The sequence below is a fragment of the Coturnix japonica genome, chromosome 2, assembly GCF_054131305.1.
Source record: "Coturnix japonica strain WE chromosome 2, WE-NBRP24, whole genome shotgun sequence".
NCBI lineage: Eukaryota > Metazoa > Chordata > Aves > Galliformes > Phasianidae > Coturnix > Coturnix japonica.
The window spans coordinates 109061116-109075609 of NC_140664.1; the positions used below are offsets into that span (position 1 = coordinate 109061116).

General features: G+C 38.7%; 1 protein-coding gene across 4 annotated transcripts in view; it reads right to left on the minus strand.

Annotated features, from left to right (window-relative positions):
• Positions 1-14494, minus strand: part of CREB5 (cAMP responsive element binding protein 5) — a 241291-nt gene that overhangs the window by 189573 nt on the left and 37224 nt on the right. For all 4 annotated transcript variants that reach the window (XR_014943626.1, XR_014943625.1, XM_015853850.2 and 1 more), the window contains exons 3-4: positions 12714-12807; positions 3415-3536 (exon numbers count right to left, since the gene is read on the minus strand). Coding sequence is in view for 2 of the 4 variants with exons in the window: in XM_015853850.2 (XP_015709336.1) it covers positions 3415-3536; positions 12714-12807 (216 nt within the window). In the remaining 2 variants the exon portion in view is untranslated. The remainder of the gene's footprint in view (positions 1-3414; positions 3537-12713; positions 12808-14494) is intronic.

Genomic DNA, 14494 nt, shown 5'->3' on the forward strand with positions numbered 1-14494 from the left:
TAGATAATTAAAAGCTCAGAGCAATGTAAGCCTAAAACAGGCAGCTAGCAGGAAGAGGTGCCAGCATATTCTGCCTTGTTGACTTGGGTTGCAAATTTTGTCTTTGGCAGAGCTGTCAGTGCTGCAAATATCAAGCCCCTAAGAGCTGTAGTATTTACTCTTTTGAAAGTGGAAGCTGTGATCCTGTGGGTCTTGTCCAGTCTTGGTGATTCTGTGATTATTATTTCATTTCAGGTCCAAGGCATCATCATCGTTACTATTACTTAAGTCCACTCAGTCCTTAAGCAGAAGACTAATCCAAGTGTATTTTAAAAGATGACCCTTCGTAGGTGAGCTTACAGTCTTTGCATCGAATATGAGAGGCAAAAAGAGACACTACTTCCACTTTACACAGAGAGACAGTGATTTGTTGTTCCCGTTCAAACAAGTAGGATATTAATGCTCATGCTTTCCCCTCAGTACCACCTTTTCCAGAAGGGTACAGTAACGGAATGCACAGTAATGACAGCACAGCAGTAAGATCCCAGGCTGCAGCAGATCAGCATCTGCTCAAATGCAACGGCGATGGGCACAGACATAAGGAAAGAACCTGCTCATCTTCAGATCTCAGGTACACAGGCATCTCCAGAGAAACACCCCTGTCTCCACTGCCAACCCATAAATACAGTCTGGGGAGAGGTAGATCCTGGCTCATTCAAGTGCATTACTTGCACCTGAGCTCCCCTGGATTGGCCTTCCTTCCCACCAGGTGCTCAATCACTGGTTTGATCCATTAGCATTTCTGCTACAGGTACACACATTGTTCTAAAAGTTTTCACAAAGCACTTCACAGCTAATTTGGATTGTCACCAGCCCATATAACCAGCTTAATCACAACAAATTCTCATGATTACCAATGGGTTCCCACTTCCTCAGATTTGTATTGTATGTTTGAGTTTTCAAATGATGACTCCCAAGGACGGGGAAAGTGTTTTTCTCTTACAAGATTTCAGTGTCATGCTGTGTGCTAAGCCACAGAGATATACTAAAATAAACAAAACTTTCTTTCAGAGCGCAAAGAAATTAACCTGACAAAAATATTTTTGCAAGATTTTTCTATGCCATGAGTAAGTTTTCCATGCTGCTGGTATTGATCTCCAAGCACTGGTAGGTCCATTAGGAAAATACTACTTTGCACTTACTCCAGGTACAGGCTGCTAGAAGCATTGTGTTAGCAGTAGTTACAGAGGAGCCCCTTTTCGTTTTTGGCCTTTGTCTCTTGTATTTGCATAAAGCCCTGCTGGGGCTCGCTTCAAATTCCTATCTGTCAGTTGGTAATGTAAGAACGAACATAGAGCAGACTAATTGAAAACACAGAATGAATGTTACAGGTTAGCTAGCCAGTATGAATTTAGCCTTTCCGTATATTTTTATTTAAATGATTTCTCCCTCCTCCCAACATCCATTTGCACCCTTAGGATCACCAGTGCCGGCTGAGCAGATAGCTAGAAGGAGTGCAGAACAGGACATCCAGAGGCCACTAGACACCTATTATCATCAGGTAACCTGATCCCTTTTGTAGGCTTTATGCAACTACTTTTTGTGAGCTGAAATGGACTTTGCAACACCAAACCTTATAATTTAAAGCTAGTTGCATAAAAATCACATCAGTAGATTTCTACACATTTCCAATTCCCAAAAACAAGTGCCATATAGAAAGAACCACCTAGGAATCCTCTTCAGTACTGATAATTTGCAGAGATACAGGAATATATAGATGTTCCTCTACACCCTTCAGCACACAAGAAACTACTAAAATTTATAATTAGATGCTTCTATTATATTACATTACTGTTTCCTCACATTCATTGTAGATGTAAAGATGTGAGGGTCATTGGTCAGTCTGGGATATTTTCCCAGCCTTTGACCACAACTTGAGCTCTCATATTTGGACTTCTTTGCTCATTTTACTATGTCACAGTCTCTCTCCTCTTCTCTTTTATCTTCCCAAATCTCCCTCCTTATAAGCCACAAATTTCTAGATTCCCTTCCCATATTCTTTCTACATGCCTCCTCTTACTTTCTTTATCTCAGTAACCAGTGTTCCCACTTCTTCCAAAAAGCCCTCTAATGCCTTCACTCTGCAGACATCAAGTCAAAGTATTTCAGAGATCCCTAAATGCTGCTACCTCCAGATTTAACAATCCCCAGCATCATCTCACATGTGTGAATTTTGAATTGGACAGCAAAGCAAGTGACAGAACACAGCAGCTATAAGAGGCAACACCTATACAGGAAGCATTTGCAGCTGGAGACAAAGACACATGAAACTAATGCTGAGGCATGCACTAAGAAGTGCCTTCCAGCTGTAGCACCATAGCTGCTGTGTGACCTTTTTTCCTACTTTTAGTCTATGGTACCAGTTAATATTCAAGTTAGACAGAGATTACTGTGAGAATTAAGTCAAACAACACAACATCCAATAGCTGGAGAACCTCAATGGCAGGGGATGGAGCGTATGAATTTCCAAGGGCTGCAGAAAGGAGAGGAGAGAAAACAGAGGCACAAAAGGCAACACTGTGGTGGAGAGGCACTGGGAAGCTTGCTTAGGACTGGCAGGATGTGAGAAGCCCCACGAGTAATTTGTTTCAGTTCTCAGAAGCAACCAAATCTTTGGATGCTTATTTGAAAAGTTAAAACTTCATGCATTACCTCTTTGCTCTGTAGTGCATTGAGCTATTTCACAGTTCCTTGAAAGTTTTAGCATCTCTTTAGGATGCCTCAAAACACTGTAATAAACTCCAGGCACATAAACATACATAACCTCGTAAAAAGGTGGTCTATATAACTCAACATGAACTTATAGACACTAAAAGTAATAGAATAACTACTTCAAAACTGATACATTATCTATTACGTTAAATTCCCATCTCCCAACTCCAGCACGAATACTTTGTGATAAATAAAGACATACAACAAAGCTTACAACAATGACAACTAAATCCAAGGATCCACTGTGATGCAGAGGAAAGATCAACACTGCTTTTTAAACTAAATGTCTCCTCACAATCCGCACTTCCCCATAATGTATTTCAGCAAGTCTGCAATCCTCACTTCAAAAGATGATATAATTTTCCCAAGCCTCTCCCTCAAGAGGTGTGTGGTTTTTATTATAGTTTACTTAAAAGCAGAGACTTGGAATCAAACGCTGGCAAACACATGACACACTTTAAGAAACTTAATACTGGCTTTTCTTTTTGTTGTTGTTGTTGGTTTGGGGTTTCTTTTGTCAACTGTTAGGATCCTTTGAAAAGCATGTCACAACTTAGAGTGCCACCTAGTTTCTAACCCAAAGGTTACGAGATGGTAACAGGGTTCAATCTGCTTTCACTGTGACTATTAAGGGGAGGAAAGGTTCTGCCTGCTGACACTCACCCTTTTGTTGTTTTCTTCTTCTTGTGCCTTCCTAAACTCGTGCTCTAAGGAGCAGTCGATGTCGTTGAAGAGGCCCACTTCCTCACAGTTCTTCAGAAAGCGTGTCGGTGTAGGAGTCTGATCTGAGAATACGAGAATAAATGATTGCTGATATTTACTATTTGAAGTAAAGGGAGACAGTCTGCCAGCAAAAAAAAAATAAATAAAAAGAGAGGTTCTAGCTAACCTTTCCAGGCTGCCCCACTCTACCGCACCATCATTAAAAGCAAACCACACAGCACTGAAGTCTGACATTGTATACTGCAGACAGACAACTCTTGCCAGCAGTGTCTGAAAGCAGGCAGCAGTCATCGTTCAACCAGAAAGAAAACAGGCCAGATTTTCACAGAGCATGTAACACAAATGTATATCCTTAACATGTGGAAATGGTCATTATAACTATGCATAAACCTCCAATAAAAGGTGCGTGCAAAACAGCGGACAGACCGCATTATAATGCACATTTATACTGCAGCATGCAGGTAACTCTGGCAGACATGCACTAATTCATGCCTTCAGAGCTTGAAAAAACACTTCCAAAGAGCACGCACTCTGAAACACATGGGGTGTTAGTCACGGTACAAAGTTCTGCTTCTACTGCAATTTTCAAAGGAACGAAATGACATCAAGGAAAAATGAACTTTGACAACAAATAAGCATCCATATCTGTTTTATACCTAGAAGTTGTTGATAATACATATAAACTATGACATCTGGACTTTTTTCTACATCGCTAGGAATTTTTTTGCCCTCTCAAAAAATCCAGGGAAGGATAAGATTATTTTGAATCTCACAAGCTGTAGAAACTCAAGCAGGTACAAGATTTTCATCCTTCTTTTCAAAAACCCACAGGACAGATGAGCTAAAGTGCCCTGTAGAGCACCGCCTGAGCAGTGACTTTGGCTGGTCCTTGCCCAGGATATGAAAGATAAAGCCCAGACCTGGGAACCATCTCTTGGCTCTTCCAAGACTAGTTCCTGAGGCAACACCATTTATTCTGAGACAAGTTCTTCACTACTGCACATCAGCATCCACCCAGAACTACAGTACAAACCTTGCACACTAGTTTCGTATTCTCAATTCCATGTTCCAGCTCAAACTGCTTTGTAGTACCTAATTTTATGGAAAGACTGAGCTATCTTCAAAAATCAACTTCTGCATAGTCATAGACAACTACCCTATTGTCTGAAACTCATTCTTTAAAGAATGAAAACTGTGTCATGCTAATCCCAGTTGTCTATACCGGGCCAATTCTGACCTCAGAAGAAAGCTTCCCACTTCAGTGAGCTCTGGAAGAAAAATTTAGTTTCTTGCACCTAGCTAAGCTCAATCAAGTTCCAGTATTTCATCACTACAGGGAACAGTTACCAGACACAATAAACATCACATGATCAGAATAGAAACACACAGAAAACCCTAAACAAAAGGCAGAAAGAAATGAATTCATTCAAGAGGAAATGCAGTTTCCACTTGGAAACTAAGTGATTGGGATCCATCTTCTCCCTTGTAAAACCACAGTAAAGCTGATTTCCACCTATAGAAGACATGGTTCTATGGGCTTGACTTTCTTAAGTAATATAAGGGCTAACACAGTGGTTTGCACTTATATTTTTGATGGAACAAGCTGAGGTAACACAAAAGGCAAATCCTTAATGTTAAAATTCTGGATTATTTGTTTTGGCTTGAGCATTATACTTGTGAGCATAAAGGAAACAAAACTGAAGCATTTGGGAATGCACACATATTTATCTATTAGTTTTCACAGTTTTTTGATTACTGCATTACCAGGCAGAAGCACAAGGCTTCCCAAGAATCTCACAAGAACTCAGCATAAGGAGCCAAGTCTACGAGGTGCTGACACCATGGGGCCTGAGGGTACTTGGCACTTTACGGATCCATACCCTAAACTGAGGGTAACCTTACTGATCCCAGTAGATTTTCACCAGGAATGACATTGGACTATGGACTGGAATTTGCAGTGGAAGTGAAGTGTACTAAAAAGAAGGAGAGATAAAACAAGTATTACTTTAGTAAAACAGAAACAAAAAACAAAACTTGATTGCTTTGTAGAAAAAATAGAAAAATAGTATTTGCCAAGTCTGGCATAAAGGACATGTAGGTATTTGAATGTGAGACAAACACATGAAACACCTTATTTTTAGAAGTGGCATATTCATATCAAATAAGTAAGGTATCATTTTCATGACTGAGGTGAGCAACCAAGGTTTCATAATAAATAACTTGATAGCACCACATCCACCAAATCCTAAATTTCTCTACAGCTTCTTGAATTACATATAAATTTCTGTGTGTGAGGAAAGGGAACGTGGTGCAGGATATCTAACAACATATAAAATGTCTTGTTATTTCTCATCAAGATGTACAGCTGTTCATGAAATCAGGAATTACTTTAATAGATTACATCAGCAACTTAATGAGTAACAAGTTGCATTTATTCCATGAACCAAAGACAGAAAAAAAAAAGTTCTCCATTAAATAAATCCATTTGAACAGTGAAAACAAAACACCCAGAGGAAACATACAAAGGCTTCATATTGCTTTCTTCTATGTGTACGAAGAGCATATCTTCTGCATCACAAGCAGACTGAGATAATCTGCTCTGTTTTGTTATCTGCTGTGGGCCACACCCAGTCTTCTCTATTAACTGCTTCATTATCTAAAAGCATTAAAGCTGGTAGTTGAACTACATTATTTAGATCACCAACATATTGACATGGTTATCTTCAATGACTGCATCAGTCTTTCTATAGTTGCCGTAGCTTCTTTGATTCAAAAATCAGACTGGCATGAATTCTAAATGTGCTTTTATTAAACAGACTGTCCCCCTCTCGTCACCTCTCTGTCAAGGGAGGGGGAAAAAAAAATACCATGAAAATACCATCATGAACTCCATTCACAAAACCCTCTGGAAGACAGCTCAGCCAGGTGTAAACCAAGAGACAGCTTTCTGCCTTGTTCACTCTTTAGCATCCGTAGAAACCAGAAGTCCATGAAACCTCTGTGTTTGCATGACAGCAAAGCTGATCAGGATTTAGACTCTAAAGCACTGAGACTTTACTTTGCACAATAATTATACTACACATCCACTTATTTCAAGACTTCATGGCTACCAAACCCATTGGGCTTTCTTTGCTCCTAACACAACTATTTAGCCCCTGGAAAACAAGCTCTACCTCAGGTGGTAGGAGAATTTGTAGAAGAGTTTACTCAACACCACAATTATTCTTAAGCATAAATTAGGTGTGCCCTTGTGTTTTAATTGGGGACAATATTACAAAGGAGACCCTAGCATAAGTTACACATTCAGGTCTCCTAGAATTAATAAAATACTCCTAATTCTCAGCACTTAAAAATGCATTAATAGTTCCAACAGCTTGTGCCTGACCTCACTGTTCCCTGTTTGGTACAAACAAACCTTTTGTTGCTATCACTAGCGCCCACAACTATTGGAGGCTCACTGAGAACAGGGCTCTGATTTGTTGTAATTCAGCAAGTAGATGTGCCAGACCCATCTGGACTAAAACTCAGACAGAGCTAGCACTACGCTCAACATTCCTGCTGAGGACACGCATTACTGTACAAAGCTGTCCTGCATGCACAGTGTTATCCACACAGTCCTGACTTTCAATGGCCCAAGCTGCATTTTTAACTGAGCATCTTGGGATTTGGCTCACTTGGGGTTAACCCTAGACATCTAGCTATTAAATTAACCAGCCATCCCAATCCAGTCCCACTGTTCAAACAAGAGTCTTTCCATCCCAGCTGCCACCAGCACTCATTTCCTTGGCTTTTAGGCATCTCATCTACCTACGTATGCTATCAGACTGTTACTTACCAAGTTAATTCTATCTAGCCTTTACCACTAGCTTGAACACAGAACCCACTGAGCTTCAAACTGGACAATAAATATTTTGTTCAGCCTATTACTCAGATGAACAATCAGCCTCTCTAATAACACAGTCATAGACAGAAAAGCTGCAAGAAACAAAGTTTAAATAAACCCAAAAAGTGTAAGTAGACAACATATAAGTATCAGAGCAAGACCAGAAGGTCTAACCTATGCAAATCCCAGGCCAACCTATTCCTTCTTAAAGCAGAAAAGTCAGCAATCAGATTTCGACTTCAACTTCTCACACAGAATATATTTGGGCTGCTGAACATGTTGAAAAATATGTCTTCAGTGTTTGGAGTGACACATCTTTGTTCTCTGAACATACTGAAAATATGCACTGTAAGGCAATAGGATATTTTTCTTTAGTAAAAAAAAAAAAGAATCTTTTAGGTATTCACCGTGTTTGTCTGTGTGGTTGAGTTTGTGTGCGTGTATGTTGGTTGGTTTGTTTTCATTTTAATTACCAAGATAACAGCCTCAGATAAGATAATAGTCTCAATATTTTACTTTCAAAATAACAGCCTTTCTAAGTATGATCCCAGGAAATGCGATGTTAGTTTGCAGCATACAGTTCATTTAAATCATCATTTTGTAAAACTATCAAATCCCAGAATTCTACCCCTCAAAGCACAAATGAAAACTATAAAACATGATACCCATTAAGAAGAACCAAATGGACAGCAATGTGAAATGTACTTTGATTTAAAAGATAAATAATTTAAAAAAAAAAAAGAATAAAAAGGAAAAACTTTCGTAAGTTTAGAGTTTGTGTTGAACATTAAACTACTGCAAACATTATTCATCCTCAATAAAAGCAATCTAACAGCACAGCTCCGAAGTGTAACTTGATTCTTCGTCTTGGAAAAAAAAGAAAATGTTTAGTCTGATGTGCAGTAATAACAGCCATTTGGCTTGTTCAGCTGTGGGCTTTGTTGAAGTTATATACTTACCCATGTTATACTTTCACACAATGATAACAAAGTCTGAGTAACAGGACTAGCAATGAAATTTGAAGGGCTGCCCATCAAGCAGCGACAAGGAAAGACTAACGTCCTGAGAAATTCAAGAAAGTTTCTTCGTCGATGCAGCAGACTACCACCCAAGTGTACTAAAAAGCTCAAGGTCATAAGACCTCAAGTAAGTGACAAGAGTAGAAGAGGAAGAAGTGGGCCCAGGTGCACCTAGCCAAACTACCCTCACAGTAGAGGTCTCCCCATGAACTTTACTGCTAAAAGATTAACTATTTAAAGTGCTGATTGGACTTTCTGTAAGGGTGCACATAACAGGTACAACACATCTTCATCCTCTTCTCAGAGCTTGCTCATGTGAGTTTTAGAAGAAAAAAAGTGCAACTGATAACAATTTCATTGTTAGGTAAAGTGAGGGACAAAGAAGTGAACAAGAAATCAAATGAAATCGTCTTTCCTCATATCCAATCATTTTGCACTCTACTAAATTAATGTCTGGATTAATCTCCCCAAGAAAATCACAATGAGAAAGAGAATAAGTTGATCGAGGATGACATAAATTACCTCACTGGCAGAGGTACATTCACACTGCCTTTAGCAGATATTCTGTCTAGAGATTGTTTATGTTTCTACAGTAGGTTTACCACCAAAAACTCAGAAATAAAACAGTTTCCATACAGGTAAACCTAGCCTCCCCTTCATCTGGTAGCAGCACTTTGAGGAAGACCTTTTCCCCCCACAAAGGTGGTAAGGTTTCAGACCCTTCTAAAATTTGATATGTAGAGAATCTCGGTGTCCTTCCCTCCCAATGTTCAGTCCCACACAGCTGTCAGAACTTACCTGGAGGGAACAATCCATCACCAGGCATTAATATTTCAAAAGCAAAAAAGCTTTGACATGCGCAACAAACTACAGAGTTTCAAAGCAATGTAATGTGCAGTTAGCACAACAGCAAAAAGATGACATCTATTTCAGTCAGCCTAACTACAAAGTTTCCTACAGGGATGACTAACTTAGAAATGTTGCACAAGATATTCCATGTTAACTTGAACAGCTCTCCTTTGGCTAATAAAGCTGGAAGTGGAAACTGTCCATGACTCTTACTACAGCAAGGTTTAAAAAAAAATAAAAGAAAATGAACATACAAAGGAACAAGTAACATTACTCATTACTCTTGTTTTTTTTTTCTTTTTTCTTCTCCTGTCTTTTTAAATGATTGTCAAATTGTCCAACAGAAAAAATCGCTTGACTCTAATGAAATGCCTCTTAAGGACCTTCTATCCATTTACACCATTGGAGAACATAAACCTGTTTAATAATGGTAAGGATGACAGAGCACTGAACAGGCTGCTCAGAGAGCGTGTGTAATCTTCTTCTATAGAGACATTCAAAGACCCATCTGGATACCCACCTGTACAGCCCATTGTAGGCTACCTGCTTTAGAAGAGGGGTTGAACTCAATGATCTCTTGAGGTCCTTTCAAACCTCTGCAATTCTGTGATGCTGTGTGATCCTGAATGTACCTGAATTTTTTTAGTTAGTTCAAAACTTGCCAGATACCATAAAATTTGTTCTTCAGTCAGCATCAAAAAAAAAACTGAAATAAATGTGGTGGAGCTAGTTGATAACAAAGTGAGCTCTTTGCTATACACACTAAATGAGTCAGAACAGAATCAATAATTTCAGCCAGGTCATAGAACCTTTTTTATTAAACACTGACTCCACCTACATATCTATCTTTATATATAGCATTTAATTTTAACTCTCACTTGCAAATCAATATTCCAGATCTCAGCAGAATTCACATAAGAAACACGTTCCTACTTCCTGAATCATATTTTGTTTGTTTTCCGAGATGCTGTATAGGTACAAGATCAAGAATCCCTCAATTTTAGTGTCCATTGCCAATAATGGTTCTTATAAGATGTGCTTAGTGTGTACTAAGTACCACTGATATTAGATTAGCCATCAGAATGGGTGATGAACTATGTCCTGAACGCAGAAGATAATGTAATGGCTACCTGAAAGCATAGAGCCCATTATTTTTTATGCACTTAATTTCTTACAGTTTTTTTTTTTCACATTCTTTTTGAAATAATGAATGGAATCTAACACAAAGTAACATGTCAAACGATAGTACACAATTGTGGGGGGGAGGGAGGAAGAAAAAAAAAGACTCACTTCTAGGCAGCTTAAAAAAAGGAAGAGGGAAAAAAAAGAGGCGTTATTAACATTGCACCTTGCTTATTATAGGGCAATTGCTGCTGCAGTTCTTTGAAACTACTGATGACAGAAAATTTAAAGAGAAAAAAAAAATGATATCATAAAATAGAATGAGCAAAACTTAAAATAAATAAAGCAGGAGGACGAAGACAAATGTCTAAGAAAAAAAATGCCTGTCTCTTTTTTTCCCATATATCATTAATTTTTCATTATGAAATCTAAGAATAAAACATCTTAAACTTTAAGGTATGTAGATTTCCCCAGGGTTTAGGTGGGTAACGAAGCAAACATTTTTCAATGTCTCTCTGGAGAGAGGAGGTCTGTAGTGCTTCGATACCAAGGACTGCATAATGACTGACAGATTCACCAAAAGAACACAAAAATAAAAGCCATACACTAAAATATCAAGTTGCTGACATATTTCCCATAGTCTCTGTGAACACATACAGCTTTTCACTCTCATTATTATGGAGGATATTCATACACAAAACACAAACAACACATCCCTCAGAAACAGTCTGTAGCCAGAATGGTCACAAAATTCTGCACTTCTACGTACTTAGTTGGCTGTCTGCATATCAAGGGGCCCCACTATTGGTAGCAGCGGTGGAAAGCAGTTCATGCATTTTGCCTTGGAAAGCAATCCATTGGAAGGAGCAAGATCACAAAAGTTACCAAATATAAATGGAACTACTCTACTCAGAGGACCAAATGTACTCCTTAGAACTGCCCCAGAGCAAAACTCTTGCCAAACAAAGTTCTAACAAAACTGAGCGCTTTCGCAGACCGAACATGCTCACAGTACAGATGTCTTCAAGCAGTTTCACTGCCAGAGGACACTGTCTAGTGCAAGAGCAGCACTTTCTTACATGTGCTGGCAAACACAGGATTCTGTGGGCACAACTGGCATGCACCTGCTGTACAAGACCTACTCCTCCATGAGCTGAATACTGGTTCTTACTAATCTTAGCCCACTATGGCATCTTCAAGAATAAGAGAGGAAAAAAATAAAATCTATCTGGGATTAGATCTCTGATTTCTCACAGGTATTTTAGTTCCCAGCACAAAATACCAACAAAACAAAATCCAAATCAAATATTTGCAAGCCACTGCTAGTAAACTATAGCTTTCATAACAATTAAGTGTTAAATCCATCAGTGAGGAAGAACCTCTCCATCATGATACAGGAGTACATGAAATGGCAATAGATGGAGGAATGTTGGTAAGTAGACACTCCTTGACTGTGGTAAGAACAATTAATCTTGAAAAAGCCTATCCCAAACAAGAAATTTTTTTAAAAATATGTTAACATCCATTGCAGTCTTTTTTTACTTCAAAGCATGACAAATTCTAATGATATTATTCTTAATCTGTTATGATAGCCCAAGGAATATACAATAGGAGAGTGAATAGGCGAGGAGAGAAATGGCAAGACTAAAGTTAGTTTGACCTTACCTGGCAGTTGTTGAATGTCAGAAAGCAACCAATTTGTGGTTATTCAGACGAGTATAAGAAAACCACTTAAGAAACTAATGGCAGTAATTGTACATGAGGATAATCCTGCACCAAGTAACCTCTGTGTATGATGGGGGGAAGTGCTGAGAGAGAGGCTTAATTCTAGGGAGAAAGAATACTGGATATTACCCCCTGATTTACCTTTCTTCAGCTGAAGGATTTACAGCTATTTACAGTGGGCAGGCCTTTATAAAGGTAATTCACGTGATGTGGCCTGTTCCAGCTGCTGAAGAGAGCCTGTCAAACTTAAAATAGTGAGTCTTACAGGAACGGCACAAATGCACTTCATTAACACACTCACTGCTGGCTCCCAGGTGACATGCACTTAAGTGCCCATATTTCATTGGCATGTTGACAAGGGAGTCACTGATAGAGCTGCCAGCATGGCTGAGGTTCAGCAATCTCCTTCCCTCTCTTGCCATACTGGTGGGATGGCATAAGAATGGCAGCCACCTTTTTGTCCAAAGATATACATTGTAGCTTATTTTACCTCTACTTGTTATTTCATTGGAGCTTATTTTTTTTAAAAAGAAAGAAAAAGAACAACCTCAGAGGTATTTTGCCACCAGCTCTCCAGTAGAAGTCATACTTTTAACATCATCTGAATAGTTATCTTGACTCTTGAATTCATGTCTTCTTACCTGATAACATATTATCTGTTTTTATTGAAGGAAACTTCAAAGTCATTTCATGTTTGTGCCTGTGAATCATCAGATGATCCTCTGTTGGAAAACGCTGTCAGGCAAACACAGAGAGAGGAAGAAAGAAAAAAAAAAAAAAAGAATTTAATTCTCTAATAAACTTTTGGCATTAGTCAGAATTTTAAAAACAAGAGTTTGAAAGAAATGGATCCTAACAGAAACGTGTCCAAATGGCACAAGAACAGCCATAGTCTATTTGTAAATGCATGTGAGCATAAGGAAGAAATATCAGTACTCTCCTTAGAAACATATGCAGGATTCACTGGGGTTACAAACAGTGAGGGGTCAAGTATTTGCTTCCAAATGTTGCAAGATCAAGTTTGGGGTTATAAGAGTCTCGGACACGCACTCCACTACCACATCTTTACAAGTCACCACGTGCCTGAGGAACTGTGATAACTGCTATTGTGTATGCTTTTAGCCCACAGCAAATGCAAAGTAATGAGCGTATCTTAAATCACTTCCCTGGATTTTTCTGCTTTTGTGTCTTTCTGCAACCTATCTCCTGAACCGCCATAAAAATGCTCACAAAAGCCAGCTCTTCCCTAGAAGCATTCAGGCAAAATGTTTCTTTATTTGTGGAAAACCCATGCACTAACATCAAACTATCGGTGCAAAGGTGCTGAGTACCTTACAATTATTGATGCTCCTTTACAGTAATAAATTATCTTCCTCCCTTTTGTCAGGCAGAGAAGTGCTCTGTTTTGTATGCAATTAATAGGTGTACTAATAGGTTCTGATACCAGAATTTTACAACAAACAGCTCATTTTGATCAGGACAAAGGAGAGAAAACTGGAAGAGATGTTGGAACATTTGAATATATAGTTTGCTAAGTTAAAATTCAGTTAAGTTTCCTTCACTAAGTGCATCTGCAGAACTTCAATGCTAACTACTGTAGTAGTATTAACAGGTTTACTTCAGGACTAGTAAAGACCAAGAGGTGTTTCATCATGGCTTGGGGAAATACATACATACATATATATATACACATATATAGTCTAAGCTATATTACATGTTAAAGGCAGCTTTTTAAAGCAACAGGTACACAGAGACTGTCAAAAACTAGCAATGACACGGTTAAAGTGATTTAAGTCTGCCACAATAGAGTATATATTCTTGGCTAAGTGACTTTGCTTATGGCTATGGTATAAATAGATGCAGTAGAATACACCTTCTGAGACTTTAAGCCCATAGACAAAGCAGTGTAAAGCAATGGAAATAAGTTCCCTGGAAAAAAATATACATATATATCTTACGATGTAGTCACACCTACACTTACTGCCTTCCCAAATTGCAACCGCATACAACAGAATAATGCCTCTGAGCACCTAAATGAGTTTGTAGCTCCTCTCCACTGACTGAAAACACTTATGTCCACTGATTTGAGTGGAAGTTTGTTCAAGAATTCAATAAAAACTTCAACTTTGACCATAAGACTCAGATATTATTATTCTATTTCTGTGACAGGATAGTCCAGTGGGAGCTTAACTCTGCCTGTGGAGGGCCTTGGTCAGAGGGACAATCAGAAAGATGCACTCCAGCATCTATAGAAAGGCTCCCACTTAGAGAAACAGCAAAGCTGCTCAGCCTTCATTCAAAGGATCTCAGAATTCTCCTTTTTCTTAGTTCAGCTGCTGACAGAAATGCCTACATTCTGGTAATACTCACATAGTACTTTGTTAGCCCATTGTTTCACCCCAAGAACCTATGGGATTGTAAA